The sequence below is a fragment of the Chiroxiphia lanceolata genome, chromosome 4 (genome assembly GCF_009829145.1).
Source record: "Chiroxiphia lanceolata isolate bChiLan1 chromosome 4, bChiLan1.pri, whole genome shotgun sequence".
Taxonomy (NCBI): Eukaryota; Metazoa; Chordata; class Aves; order Passeriformes; family Pipridae; genus Chiroxiphia; species Chiroxiphia lanceolata.
Window position 1 is genome coordinate 69048290 of NC_045640.1, and position 14446 is coordinate 69062735.

Here is a 14446-nt window from a genome sequence, read left to right on the forward strand (position 1 = left end):
AAACCAGGCTTTGCGTGTATACCACAGCTATCCCATCCTCTGATGTGCAATACAGATGCAGTAAACCAGACAGTTTTTGACAAGAACAAAAATTTTTTTACTGTATATTCTTTAGGCAGACAGCACTGAAATCTGAGCATCTAATTCATGCAAAGCATCCCTATTTCTACACACCACATAAAAATCCCAGAGTACTCAACTTCGCTATAGAGACGTAGTTTGAAAGTATTTTTATATGAAAATCATATGTTTTATACTGTTGGCACTGAATACAGCTCATTTTCCCAGTTAAGAGCTGAATAACTCCAGTACGCTTAGAACTATTTTGTTTTCAATGTGCAAAACCAAGGCAAGGGTTGGTGATAGCCTAGGACACACTGAACTGCAAGACTCTTTAGATTAAGGTAAACTTTCTTCTATTTGAAACAAAATGAAAACCCCACAGATTTTGCCCTCACTAGCTCTGTGAATCAGTAAGTGCATTAGATGAAATACTATCTCTGTTTAGGTTCACTTGATCTCCTTGATCTGGTATTTGCCTACACTGTTTTGACTTCACACTTGCTCTTATGAACATGCTATATACAAATTTGTGTCCCAAAATTAACTTAGAGGTTATAAATACACAGTCTTGCACTAATTAGATTAAATACCATTAAACAGATCAAACTCACTCACTCCTCCCCCTCAATCCACATCCCCCACTTCTTGACTAATCAGTTCTTGCCGGCAAAATGTGAAAGTTATCCAGTTTTCCCTCTGGAGTATTCTTTGGGATCCCTACCAAAAACACGTGCTGGAAGAATCAGCTAGTCAAAGCACGATTTGCCTTTTTACACACACAACACTGGAATTACAGAAGAACTCATGCTGACTTTGTGGGATTTGTGCTACTATAGTATTAAGATTTTCATGATCTTCTAACCAACATCACATCTTTGCTCTCTTGCTCCATGAGGGACCAACTTCAAGGGTAATTAAACAACCTTCTGCCCTTTGCAGAGGTGGCCTGGTTGTCTCACATTTACTGTCTCCAAGATTGGTGTCCTGTGAGTGCCAAGTCCTTCTAACAGCCTCAATTAAAGTGGAAGTATTTCTGCTCCCTCATTTTCACTCCCAGCAGTTCATTCCTCTCAATTATTCCCATCTGGGTGCTTGTCAGACCTTCTGTGACCCAGGTTTAACGTACTACACCCACAAAAAACTACACAGCCAGTTTTGCTTCTGGGTTACTTTCCTGCCAGGTTATTTAGTTGTATCAGCTCAAGAAAGTGTCTGATGAGCCAAACCAACACAAAGAAGAGTAAGCTGGCTCACTGCCTTCCCAAACTGCAGCACCTATATAGATTTGGAGGCTCCTGATCACAACTGCTGAGGAAGCAGCTGTTAGACTCGCTAAACAGAAAAATAACCAAACAAGGCTGTGCAGAAAATTTGTAACATATATCTTACTTGGTATTTTTTCCTAATTTTTATGATACAAAATCCATTTAAAGGATATACAGTAAAGCTTTTCATCCAAGAGGGATGATGTTGAAAAGACTGAAAACTAAATACAGTATTTGGCACACTATAAGCTTTCCCCAGTCCCATTTATCTAGGGATTAAATCCTTCATTAAATTAAAGGGTGGTGTATTTCTTGCTCCATGTTCAAGCTGCTCAATCCCTGTACACTAAGGGATAGTTGTCTCCTTACTGTAGTAACACCTTTTATGTTATGCCACGTGTTCTTAAAACCACTAATATAGTAAAATTGACTAGGTAACAAAGCATCAGATGCCATGACACTGATTTAAAATTATCCCTCAAGAACTGCTTATGTCTCAGGAATATTCAAATCAGCTGCCTAAAAAAGCAAAAAAACCCATAAGTCTTCATTTCAGTGGAAGAGTGCAGAAGTTGACTATTCCTCTGATTACTTACCGATCAAGATTTGACCTGTTTTCACTGCAGAACTACCTGGCACCAAGCCATGTACCACAAGCTTCTCTTCACCAACTCCTCTGATGACTTTATCCTTCCTGCCTTGTTTCTCCACTCTTCTGCTGCTCCATGAGGACTGATGGACAATTCCCACTAAGGCCTCCAGCAGCCTCTGCTGCTCCTCTTCTCTAGCACTGCACAGTTTTCTGGGATTTACATAAACATACACATCTTTGTACTTTTGTGGAACAGTGACACCCATTTTCTGTGTGGATGGGTGTTTCAATATGGAAGTAGGACCAGTGGAGTGCACATTACAGCTTCCACTGCCTTTCTTACCAGAATGCTTTGGTAAAAGATTTTTCTTTTTTAACATTTTGGTCCATTTCTTCAGTTCATACTTTCTTTCCTTTCGTGATTCCTCTTGAATAACTTCAGCTTCATTTTCACGAAACCTGACGTGATTCACTGCTGGCATTTCTGGACAGCTGTTCTGGAACAAAGTTTCTTCTTCACTTTCACTCAATTCTAAGTAAAATAATTCCCCGTTTTTCTGCACACCATCCAACCATTCAGGCTCAAGATCACTGGGAAAGAAAGAAGAACGATCAGTGACAGTTCTGATAAGGAAGACTGCTATGCAAGTGACATCTGATTGTTTTAAGTAGGAAGGGGACAGAGTGTGCAAGGGATAAAAAAAGGAAAAAAAATAGTTGCCTCCTGACAGTTCAACTGCTTAAGTTTGCCATAAGGATTAGTGCTTGTCTTAGACAAATGATGGAAATGGCAAGGAAAGACATCCCTCCCAAAACTTAAAATAGTTTCTTCAAGTGCCTTACAGAAAAACAGCCATTGCAAAAAGCAATATTCCCTTTTCTGAAAACAAACAACAAAATACAACCACAAACTTGTTTTAATTAGTAATTGCATTAATGGGCATGATGGGGCTTTCTCTTGGAGAAAAAATGCCATCCTATTTGTTCTCTCATATTATTTTTGCATTTATAATATAATCACGGTGTGATTTTTGGGGTTGTCCTGTGTAGAGTCTGAAGCTGAACTTGATGATTCTTGTAGGTCCCTTCTAATTAAGGATGCTATGGGAAGACAGATTGTACTGTCAGCCTTTTGACAAGACAAGATTAACATTTTAAAGTCACTTAAATTTAACAAAAAAAATCCCAAAACAACGCAACACGAAATCTAGGTAACACTTTTTAAAAGTCAAGTTCCAAATAGCACATTCACGCTCACATGCAAAAATACACACTAAAAAGAGGCAGCACTGCTATAGAAACAGTTCTGACAGCTGGAGTGGATCACTTTAAGTCACAAGCAACATGCTGCTGCAAAGCGAAGGCAAAGCAGCACCAGGATGTATTACCAAAAGTATCATCTGCACAGTACAAAAAATTTTTTGTCCTAATTTGGCAACAATAATATGTCAACCATGTCCAGTTTCGGATAGTACATTTTAAGAAAGATGGAATAATTGGAACATATCCACATCATAGAGACAAATAGTAAGTAGTGTATAAACATGTTTTAAAGGGAAAGAGACTGAAGGAAATCATGCTCTTTTGGCTGAGAAAAAAACCCAAACCAACCAGAAAAATGGTTGCTGAGAGGCAACAGGCCAAATGAACCCCAAGGTGAACCACCAAATGTTACTATAGGATGAGGATCAATAAGTAGAGTACTTAGCATTTTAATTATCTAAAGTGTTCTATATGGAAGACTTCCAGGAACAGACAAAGACAGTTCATTCATCCCAACTAGACAACAAACAGGTCTCCGTGTTTCATAAAAATCATATAAGGAAAAACTAGGTTGATGATTTACATCAGAATTCATCTCATTCATTGTTTAAAGTTAACATACATTCATACATTTTATACTAGAACTAATTTTACAGAATAATGAGTGTGAGTTGTGTTTAGAACTAGTATTAAATAATTCAAATAGTGCATTGATTTGAGAACAGATAAATGAAACAGCTTCAAATTATAGCTGAATAGAGAACACTGTGCAAAGACATTGCACCATAGCATCTTTAAGGGCTCACAGAAAAGATCTGGTTGGACTAAGAACACAGAAAACATTGGCATTACTCTCTTCCTGGAGCCCCAATTACTGTGAGAACTATATGGATGTTGCACAGGAAGAAACATCATGTACTTCCTCTGCATTTATTAATTTTTTGTGCCCAAGTTGATAGTTTTAAAAGAAGAGCCATGACTTGTGAGGATTTGGCTAATCCCAATGGTCATCGGTAAGTCAGTTTGCAACTTACTACTAAGTCTTACTCAAGATCTTGTGTATCTTACTCAAGGCTGCTAAGGCCAGACAATATCTGATCCGACATCTTTCAAAAGGTGGTAGGGAAGAAATAACATGCCAGAGTTTTTCCTTGTTTTGTTTTTTAAGTACTTCTACATTCTGGTATATGTAAGCAAAATTAGGAAAAACCAAAATGTCCATCTCTCTTCCCTTGTGTCAAAACAAGTGCTTCCATCTAGGTCCGGAAGCTTCAGTTTAAGGGATCTAAAAATCTGAAAGACCCACATTCCTCTAAGAGCAGTTTCACTGATCACACACAGGTATTTATTTCTTCCATTGCCCGAAAAACTGTGCCAATTGAAATTGTCCATGTATGGAAGAAAGATATACCAGAAACAAAGGATCCAAGTTCTGTTTCTGAAGCAAGAGAAGGCTCTTCTCACCCAAGGAAACTGAAACAATAAAAGCATTATGATCTTGTCTCTGCCAAAGGCGGGGGTTGGAATTGGATGATCTTTAAGGTCCTTTCCAACCCAAACCATTCTGTGATTCTGTGAGCCTTTGAGCCTGTTTTAAAGCAATTAAACAACAAATCAAAGACTAACTACTTTTAAGTAACTGCACTCGAGTTAAATTCCACCCGTATGAGACTCTGAAGAAGTGAAGATCATCATCTTTAGTTTTTCAAAGCTTTGGCTGTGCCACAACAAAGTACAGCTTCATGCTGAGGCATCGATTTGGTATAGGCGAAGCTGCCATCCTCTAACTGGCTATAGCTGCCCAGAAGGATTCTGACTTAGTGACACAAAATGTTAAACTCTGTTAAAATAGAACTACTAAAAACACAAACACGCTACTTTCCCGCTGGCACATGAAACCATTCACTTCTCAGCTCTGTCTGAGCTTGGCACTTATAACACACGTGCGATGTCCCTCCCTCCCCTCTAGTTCGCAGGCCGTGTCCAGCTGGGATACAGGACCCATCCCAAGGACTGCCTGCAGCTGAACTAACGCTGCTGCTAGCCGCGTTACCGTCAGGGCTCGGCAAGGAGACGTCTCAGAAAGCACAGAGCGTTCTCTGCTACTAGAACCATCACCACTACACCCACAGCGCCGGGGGACTCCGACCGCTGCGCCGGGGCGGCGCAACCCCACGAACGCCCCCGACCCAGGGCCCGCGGCTCGCCCTTCCCGGCCCCTTACTCGGAGCTCGCAGACAGCGAGGAGCCGCAAGAGTCACTCTCGCTGCCGGTACCCGCAGGCTCAGCGCCTTCTCCCCTCAGCGGCTCCATCGCCTCGGCAACTCCGCTCCCGCCGGGCCCCCCGGACGCCATTACACCCCCACGCCGGGCGGCCACGTGGTCCGCGCCGCGCCCTCCCATTGGCCGCGTCCCCGCGCGCCATGGAGACGGCGGGAAGCGCGAGGGGCCCGGGCCGGGAGGGGCAGCACCGCCCCCGCCTCGACCGGGGGAAATTGCGCCTTGAGTGCGCCACCTGAAAGTAATGCCCAGCCTCCCCCGTTCGCCTCCTCGAAACAAAAAAACTGCCTTAGCGATCCCTTAAAAGTCTTTCAGTAGGTCGATATGGAACGCAAATGACCAGATTATATATTTAGTTGCCCGATGTCAAGGTCCCACATCTGTCCCATAAAAGAGATTGGTAGTGAAACTCGGAGTCCTGGGCCAGAGCATTGCTTGTAATCAAACACTAATCTGGAGGGGGAAACGTGAGGTAAGTCAAGTCAAATACATAGCAGTGGGATACCTCTCTGCTTTATTTTATACTCTTATATTTGTTTATGGAGTTGTGAGAAACTGAGGTAGCTTGTATTTAGGTTAGTCAGGAGAACAGTGGGGTTCAGGAGAAACAAGGATGTGACAGACCCAAACAAGCACCTTAAAACAGCCCATGCAATCTACACGTGAAAATCATGCAGTCAAAGGAGAGAAAAAACCTATACTCTGTTTTCAGGACATAAATTATTCCCATCCATGAAAAACAAGACCCATGGCAACCCCATAGGCAACTTGCTGTGTAGCTATGTCAGTAAACCCATCAGGACACGCGTGGTGAATAGGGAAAGGATGGAGAATAATTGTTGGAACATTTTTAATATGTTGGATTTAAGGTCTGCTCAGTGGGATATTTGCACAGCTTCACCAGCAGGGTTTTATAATGCTGGAATACTATGTAGGAGTCACAGAATTCTAGTATGAAATCCCTGTGCTTGAAACTGCTTTAGGGAAGCGTTTGTTAGTAAGTGTGATTCCAAGTGAATTAACCGAAAGAAATGTTTTGGATTCGTATCCATGTGATTAGGCTTCAACTGCAGTTGTTAAAGATACCTATATTGAATACTGTGGCCATTCTGAAGTCCCTGTACAAGATCTGATTTTGCAGATAAATCACTGTTTTATAGTTTTTAAGACTACAAATCTATCCAAAGGGGGAAGACAGAAACATTCCATATCTAAAGTAAAAAGTTTGTTCTGCTATGGTTTTATTTGGTTTAGGACAGGATAGTGTAGTTACTTTTAGGGGCTTTTTTCCCCTATCTGAGCAGGCAACAACCACGCCACACAAAATATATAACCCATGCATGGTAAAAAAAAATAAAAAATTAGATCTTTGGTTGTTTGCAATTGTCAGACTCCAAGTTATGCACCAACTTTCATTCTGTCTATAACTTCCAGAAGAACAGGCGGAAAAAATATTTTTCAAGTACCCCACTTCCCAGACAATTTACTTTGTGAAAGCAAAATAGTCTGCATAATCAGCATTTCCCAAAGAGCCTAATGAGTTAAGATTTCCTAAAAGCAATACTGTAGGAGTTAGAATTTTAGGAGAAGTAGGTGAGATACACTGTCCCACCCTCCCTAATTCTGCTTACATTTGCAAGCACTTTAAATATGCTGAGCAGCACACTGAAGTGTTTCTGTAGAGAAGTGATAGTCAATGCCAGATGGTCCTGTGTTAGTTAAATTTCGCTGAGTTCAAGAGCTGGTTAATTGTTTCCAGTTGTTTGCTCTCTAAGTGAGAAATACAGGCTCTCTCAAGGAGGCAGTGGTCTTACACTACTTGCTGTTTTATAGGAATAAGCTCATTATGAATGGAAGGGTGATGGAAGATTTGGTCCACTGAGAGGGGTAGTTCGAGTCACCTAAGTATTTTTCTGAAACAAATGTGGAATTTTTGCTGCTCTGGGAACAATTAAAGACTGCAAGGCATATCTCACACAGCAGGATTTTATTTTAGTGAAGATACAGATTTTCCCATACAATCTCTCTTGAGAGGAAAGCCTCTCATTTCTTGGGCATAAGTATTAGGAAAAGACTTGAAATAATTTGTCTTTTGGCAGATACTTTACACTTAGTCCAAGTAGTTGGGCTGATGCTTCTTGCTAGGGAACCCATAAGCCTTCTATGCTAAGCTGCTGTTATTAACAAGCAGATGGTAAAAACTTGCCACAGGGTATCATTGGCATCAATAGTACTGCTCACCCTCACTGGACAACTGGTTAATGAACACTTAAAAGTGGATAATTAAAAAGCACTCCTTTTCGCCTTAAGGTTGTTCTGATTAGCTCTTCCTGCAAAGAACTAAATCGACGTGTATAAATTTATTCCGGAACAAGAGTTTCTTGTTACTGTTTTCAGCTTAACCTGCTTCAAAAGTTGCTGTGTTTTAAAAATAACAGAAAATAACAGAAAAATATTCAGAAATAGACTGAAGTTAAAAGAAGACAGAGTATAGGACAAACTAAAGAGATATACTGGTTCTGTCTAATAAAGTACTAAAATAACTAGAGTGCTAGTTTTTTTGGTGCAGTTGCATGGATACTCCAACCACTGCCCAATTTCAACTACTAGAATTTTTCATTGTTATATACTGACAGCTGATTTTTTCAACCTGATGATAAAGAAATGAAGCTGGAGTTAGAGTCTTTCCTAGTGCCTAGATGGAAGGGCACAGGGAAATTTAGGATTAGCGTTTATGACTAACTTATTGTGTTTGGTATAGTCAGGCCTAATCTTAGCAATGTTCCCAGGACCCATAATTCACTGATGGTATTCCAAAATATTTCACTGATTCACATTCTGCAGGTGTGTTGGGCCTGAATCACGGATGTACTTGGGCTTTTTTCAACACAGGGCTGAAAACTGGGACAGCATTATGCCCTTGGTACCCTGTGCTATGAGTGAATGCTACCTGATGCTTAGGAGCACCTGCTTTAAGCCTGTGAGGTGCCAATGTGCTATCCAGGAATTATATCAGATCCCTGATTTTTCAGCTATCTCCCCTTCTTCTTCAGGGTCATTCCCCCTAGTGACTGCCAGTGTGGGTGAGGAAGAGCAATGACTGCAGTGCTGTTCCTGTAATATCTGAACAGTGCTCCAAACTGGAAGAATTCTCCAAAGATTGGATCTGCCAGCTCCCTGGCTCTTTTGTACAGTTCAGGCGCTAGAAACGGGCCATAGTAATACTGCAAGACAAATCTCACTGGATACACCTTTCTTACTATAAGGCTATCAACAGCATTTTAAGTGTCCCTTTGCTTTCCCCTTCCATGCTTCAAATTACAGCTCTTCATTAGTGATAAAGAACTAAGAAGACCTAAGTGACTTGTTATTGTTTCATTTTTTCCTTTCTGCTTGTTTTCAAATCCATTACTATTTCCAGGAAGGCTCTATCAACAACTAGACACAAATGATACATTACATATGTAACTTGATACATTACTAACAGAGAAAACTAAGAGGAAAAAGTTTCATCTTTGTTTATCAGTTCTGTTTCTTGATGCTAACACCTGCTTTACTGAAAGAAAAACTAACAAAAAAAATGGAATGCTAAAGAGTGACATTATATACTTTTCATCTGTTGATCCCTATTTATTTTTTTATTCCTCCAGTGCACAGCATCAGCAAAAATATAACAGAAATAATTTCCTCTTTTTAAAAGTTAATGACAACAGCACAGCTTTCTCCTGCCCTGCCAAAGTCTTTCTTAAAGGACAAAAGGCACATTTCACAAGCACTGCTTATTAAATAAGATTTTTTATTACAAGGTTTCCATAAAACTACGTGAATAAGATTGTGATTACAGCATCTTCTGTTCACAACTTTATGATTGCATCAAGACCATCCACAGCAAAGTAGCATGAATTGAACAGTAACACTGGACTGTCATTTTTATTGCGATATTTACATATAAACAGACTAAATTAGAATGAAGGCTACCTTTGGGACCAAAGGAACAGAAATTTTGTAAGAAAACACTCCAGTGTTCAATAATTAAAATAGACTGTTCTTTCTGACTTCTTAAGCTTTCTGTATCAACTCTGCTGGATCACAGAAAGTATTTTACAAGAACACAAAACCAACAAGAAGACAGCCATGAAGAATCTGGGAAGACTAGTTCAACCCATCTCATTCTTTTGGAAAGCAGTCTTATAGAGTTAAGAGTTCCCTCTAGCATGAAAAGCAGCTCTAACTTCAAATATGATTTTTTTAATACTGTTTTTACTTCACTTTAAATCTACAGGGTTTTTTTAGGATCGCCTGCTATGCATAGCAGGCATGTCAAGCATGAAAGAAAACCATTATTTGCAGTCAGTCAACATGCAAATGTTTCAAGCATGAATAGCTTTATTACACTTAGAGTATATTAATATAAGCAATACCATGGGGCAGCATGTTTTTAATCCAACTTTGAAATGCAACATTTTCTGTTAAGTCACTGACAAATCCATGCACAAATCCATGCAACCAGAAGGTCCCTGTTAGCAGATGGATAAATTTATTGCTCATAAAGCAGCTTCAGACTGCCATGCAGGAGCAGGCTGATTCTGGCATGCCCTCCTTGCTGTACTCTGTGTTTTTATCCCCAGTGTTCATAGGAATGGATTTTAAGTGATGCCTTGAGCTGGAGTTAATAATCAGTTGTTAGTTTCCATAGCAAGAGCTGTTTGGAGCTGGCACTGGGAGTACCCGTGTGCTTTCACAATAGGAAAGAAATCAGTGTAGCTGCGACATAGGAGACAGACACTTTACTCAAGGACTGGAGATGAGCTTCTCTTGGATACTGTTGTTTTCTTTGTAAAGTGTAAGCGGCTCTCAGCTAGTGCACGAAAAATTGCTTTAAGGGTGGCTTTTCAAAGTCTAGCTTGGGCCCATTGGGCCAGATCTTATTGTCGGGATGTCTTTGTGGGGGGATACTGTGGAAAATCGCATGTTAGGAATTGTGAAGGCAGGGGGAAAAGCAGCTGCTTCTCACACAGCGCTCCTCCTGCACATCCACTGAAGGATTTTTTTCCACCCCCCTTGGACTTAGGATACGTTTTTCCCTCCCCCTGAAGAAGGTTCAAAATGCTTACGGCACTGATGCAAGAACCCAGGTGTTGCTCCCGTAGCTCCCCTCACCTGCAGATGCTCCTCTTTCTCCAGGAAGGAGAGAGGGAAACCCGAGGGCGCCTCGGCGGCTCGCGGGCAGCAGTCCCTTCCCTTTCCCGGTCCGCCGCGGCAGCTCCGGCTCCCGTAGCCCCCTGCCTGCCCCCACCGGCGCTCGGGGCGGCAGCACACGGCCCCTCGCCCTTCCTGCCACCACAACAAAAGGGGAACTTGCCGGGGAGCTGGGTGCTCCTCTGTCCCTCCGCCCGGCCAGTCCTGCCCTGCGGAGGGGCAGAGGCGAGTCTCCCAGGGTAAGCGGTCGGAGCGCGCAGGGCGCCGGAGCTTCCAGAGCTCGGGAAGCGAAGGCAGACGCCCCCCTCGCAAGAGCCGCCTCCCCGTCCCCGCCACTGACCTGTGCAGCAGGACGCTCTGCACCGAGTCCAGGTCCTCGAGGTTCCTGGTGACGGGCCGCGGGATGCTGTACCTGCCCGCCCCGAACATCGCGGGTGGGCGGGCGAGGGGTCCTCACATCGCCCGCCCCGCGGCACCGGGAGTGCAGGCGGTCGGGGGCAGGTGAGAGCCCCTCAGCCCGCCCGCCGCGCCGCCTGCCCGCCCGCTCCCGGAGCCCGTTGGCGCCGCGCCGCGGGGCGCGAGGGAAGCGCGGAACTGCTCCCGCAGGGATGGAAGACTGGGGGAGCGGGTCCCGCGCAGCAGAGGGAGCGTGGGACTGGTCCCGCAGGGATTGCGCTGTTGCACGGTATTGCTTCTTTCAGGAACCTGCAAACCGTGAAGACCCAAGTTTCATATAAATGAAGTAAAATAATTCCTAACTGCAGCCGTGGATTTTTTTCCCCCCCGAGCTTCATCCACAGCTCCTGCTATATGAGAAAATAGTTTTCCCCCACGAATTTTCCTGTTGATCAAACTAATGGAATTGTCCAGTTGATTTATTAAATAATAATACGAATAATCATCAATCCCAAATGTTTAATCCAGTCCTTGTTTCCCTCTTTGACAAAATAGTAATTACAAGTAGTTTCAGTTGATCTCTGAGTTACAGGACTGAGTTCCTGAGTTACTCCTGAGTTACTGAGTTCCCATCTGCAAAATTCTGACACAGCGTGTTAAATGAACAAGCATGTCAATGTATAAAAGTGGTGTGACCCATATCTTCTCCATTTTTATTTCTTACCCATGAACTGCCATAATTTATTTCCTCTGCTCCCTTTTACAAAGAGATCATTTTTCTCTAATGATTAGAATTTTTCAAGATGCGATCATCTGCTCCAGGTTTTCTCCTATAGGTGACATAAGATCAATAGCTAATAAAATCTTGCAATCTGTTATTAAAATCTTCATCAGGTTTAGTTTCCCTCAGTCACTGTGTCTGAGGCAATTATAGCAACACAGCAATGAAGTAGTTTCTCTGAAAGACCATTAAAGGAGGACCATTAATGTGATACAGAATAGATAACAAATTGGAAGCCATTGAATATTTTAACACCCGTGGGATGTTCCATGGGATGTTGGCCACTACATGGAGCAAAAGCTCTAGCTTTTTTGAAAACTTTGGCTTGAGCAGACAGTGGCAACAGCTCAGTTTGGAGAGGGTGAATGCAGAATTGCTATGAGTCTGTGGCTGGGATTCTCCCCAAGTAATATGACTCGAATATTTAGATGTCTCACCATTTTTGCCTTTCTTAAAATTTTGTTTTCATTCTTTCTTTGATACCAGCAAGAAATTTTAGGAGAAGGACAATCTCCTCTGAATTCTACTCCCGTCAAAGATGTGGAAATCATCATCATCCACTCAAGTGAGCAACAGCAGCAGTACTATGGGTTATGACCGTAAAACCTTTGTCATGATCTTTGGCACCAGGGTGCTAGGGAAGCTGAAGGATTTTGGGTTTAAGTAGCAGTGACTGGTATGTACAGTATCAAAGTAATGCTTCCACAGTGGACACTGAGCAAAGAACTTCTTGCAATGCTCACATCTTGATTTCAGAAAGCTGATGGAAGTTTCATGGTGGTTGTGTCACCATTGCTCTAGTAAAACACTTAGGCACAATCCATGTTTCTAGATGACTGCACCAGTGGACAATGTGTGATCTGAAGTTTAGAATATTTCAGATAGAAAGGTTCCTGGAAGCATGGATCAGATGGCAAGGGGAGAATTTTTCCTGCTATTCACAGCTATAGCTACTTTTATGTCTTCCCAGTGTGTCTGCTATGGTAAATGAGTCCTACACATGCATACTGAGGATATAAATTTTAGGCTAGAATGTCATGGAAATCTCTCACTTCAGCAACTTATCTGGACTGCTAGATTCCTGTACAATGTGGTTTTCAGAACAGCGTTATGCAACAGCAGCAGAGCAAAAAAGTGTAGACACTTACTTTGCTATACTTTTTTTTACCCTTTGTACCATTTTTGTGCCCTAAGAGAGCAGAGATGTTTAATTTGTACATAACAGGGATGTGTTTTTGCAATTCCCTTAGGTCCCCACATCTAGGGCTGGCATTTGATGGCAGAAAACAACAAAACATTACCATTAAAATCACCTTCCATGTCCAGAAGGCCTTTCCAAGAAACTTGTCAGATTTTCTTTGTCCCTGGATTCCTTCTCACTGAGAGAACATTTTTTTATGCTTCTTGCATAAAATATTACAACTTTTACTACATTTAGTGTGCCTAGACTCAATATTTATGGATGATGCAACTGGAAAATGAAAAAAGAGCAGAAAATCAGAAGTGATACAGTGTATATTTTCAAAGCCCAATTTTTTTTCCTGAATATATTTGTTACCTTAGTTGCACATAAATTTCTCAAGTTAAAAGAGAGAGTTCTGAGCTAGCATTAATCCTCTTACATGACTTCTGCAACTACCCCAGCCTCTGACATTTAGAAAAATAATTGAGTCTTACAGATTGAAGTTTCACTAAAAAAGTGCAATTTTACTGTATTTTCTGCAACATTTTAGGTCACAGAAAAAGGAAGGTCACTATTCCATTTGAAGTTTGTCAGCTCTTATATTTAACTGTACATATAGAGAACATGGCACTACAGCACATTTCCTGAATCCAATTAAATAAGTGCAGTTGGAGAAAGATGATAAAGTTCTGCAATGCATAGAAACAAAACCAATAGGGATTGGGGAAGGAGGAAATTTAACCAGGTTAAACACATAGCAATGACAACAATGAAGAATTTTAAGAGGCACATACAAAAGAGGCACATTTTAAGAGGCTGCATACAAAATAATTAAAGCATGCCTGGGCTCCCCTTCTGGTTGTGGTAGATTTACTGTCAGTTGAACTGCTTTATGAAAACCCTTCTGCTTTTTTACAGAACAATTCTGGTGTTTCTGATGTAAAAGGAAAAAAAGAAAACATAAAGTATTATGATGCTATACTTGTGACAGACACCTCTTTCTGAGATTATACTGTGTATTTTTCTTCATCAGATGTTAGGCTCTTGATTCTGCAGCTATTTCCTATGCTGACAAGGTCGGAAGTTTTTCAATCATAATCCCCTTTTGGCAAAGAGGTAGTAAAGATATGTCTGCTGTATCTGAATACCTTTGATTTCCTTGACTTGGCAAGCAAGTTTTAGCATGCCCAAGGATCCAAGGTTAACCAGCATTCATTGGCTGCATCAGGTGGAAATCAGGTTGTCATTAGTTCATATGTTTGATTTGTCATTTATGTCATTAGTCATGAGATGTTAGCACATGAGGAGACTTGAAATATTCAACTGAAGGAAAAAAATCCCTATTTTTTTCTGTTCAGTTATACTTATGAGTCAGGGAGACTGTACCTTACTGTATTCAGTTCCCAAACTAGGGGCCATGGCAA

At 41.5% G+C, this 14446-nt stretch overlaps 1 protein-coding gene across 2 annotated transcripts in view; it reads right to left on the bottom strand.

Moving 5' to 3' along the window:
• INTU (inturned planar cell polarity protein) overlaps positions 1–11151 on the bottom strand; it is a 45981-nt gene extending 34830 nt beyond the window's left edge. The window contains exons 1-2 of one of the 2 annotated variants that reach the window (XM_032686463.1): positions 11003–11151; positions 1925–2511 (exon numbers count right to left, since the gene is read on the bottom strand). In XM_032686463.1, coding sequence (XP_032542354.1) covers positions 1925–2511; positions 11003–11091 — 676 coding nt within the window. In that variant the 5' untranslated portion in view covers positions 11092–11151. Of the gene's footprint in view, positions 1–1924; positions 2512–5407; positions 5551–11002 lie in introns of those variants that run through there. The other variant, XM_032686462.1, reaches the window with a different exon arrangement.
• Positions 11152–14446: the final 3295 nt, after the last annotated feature.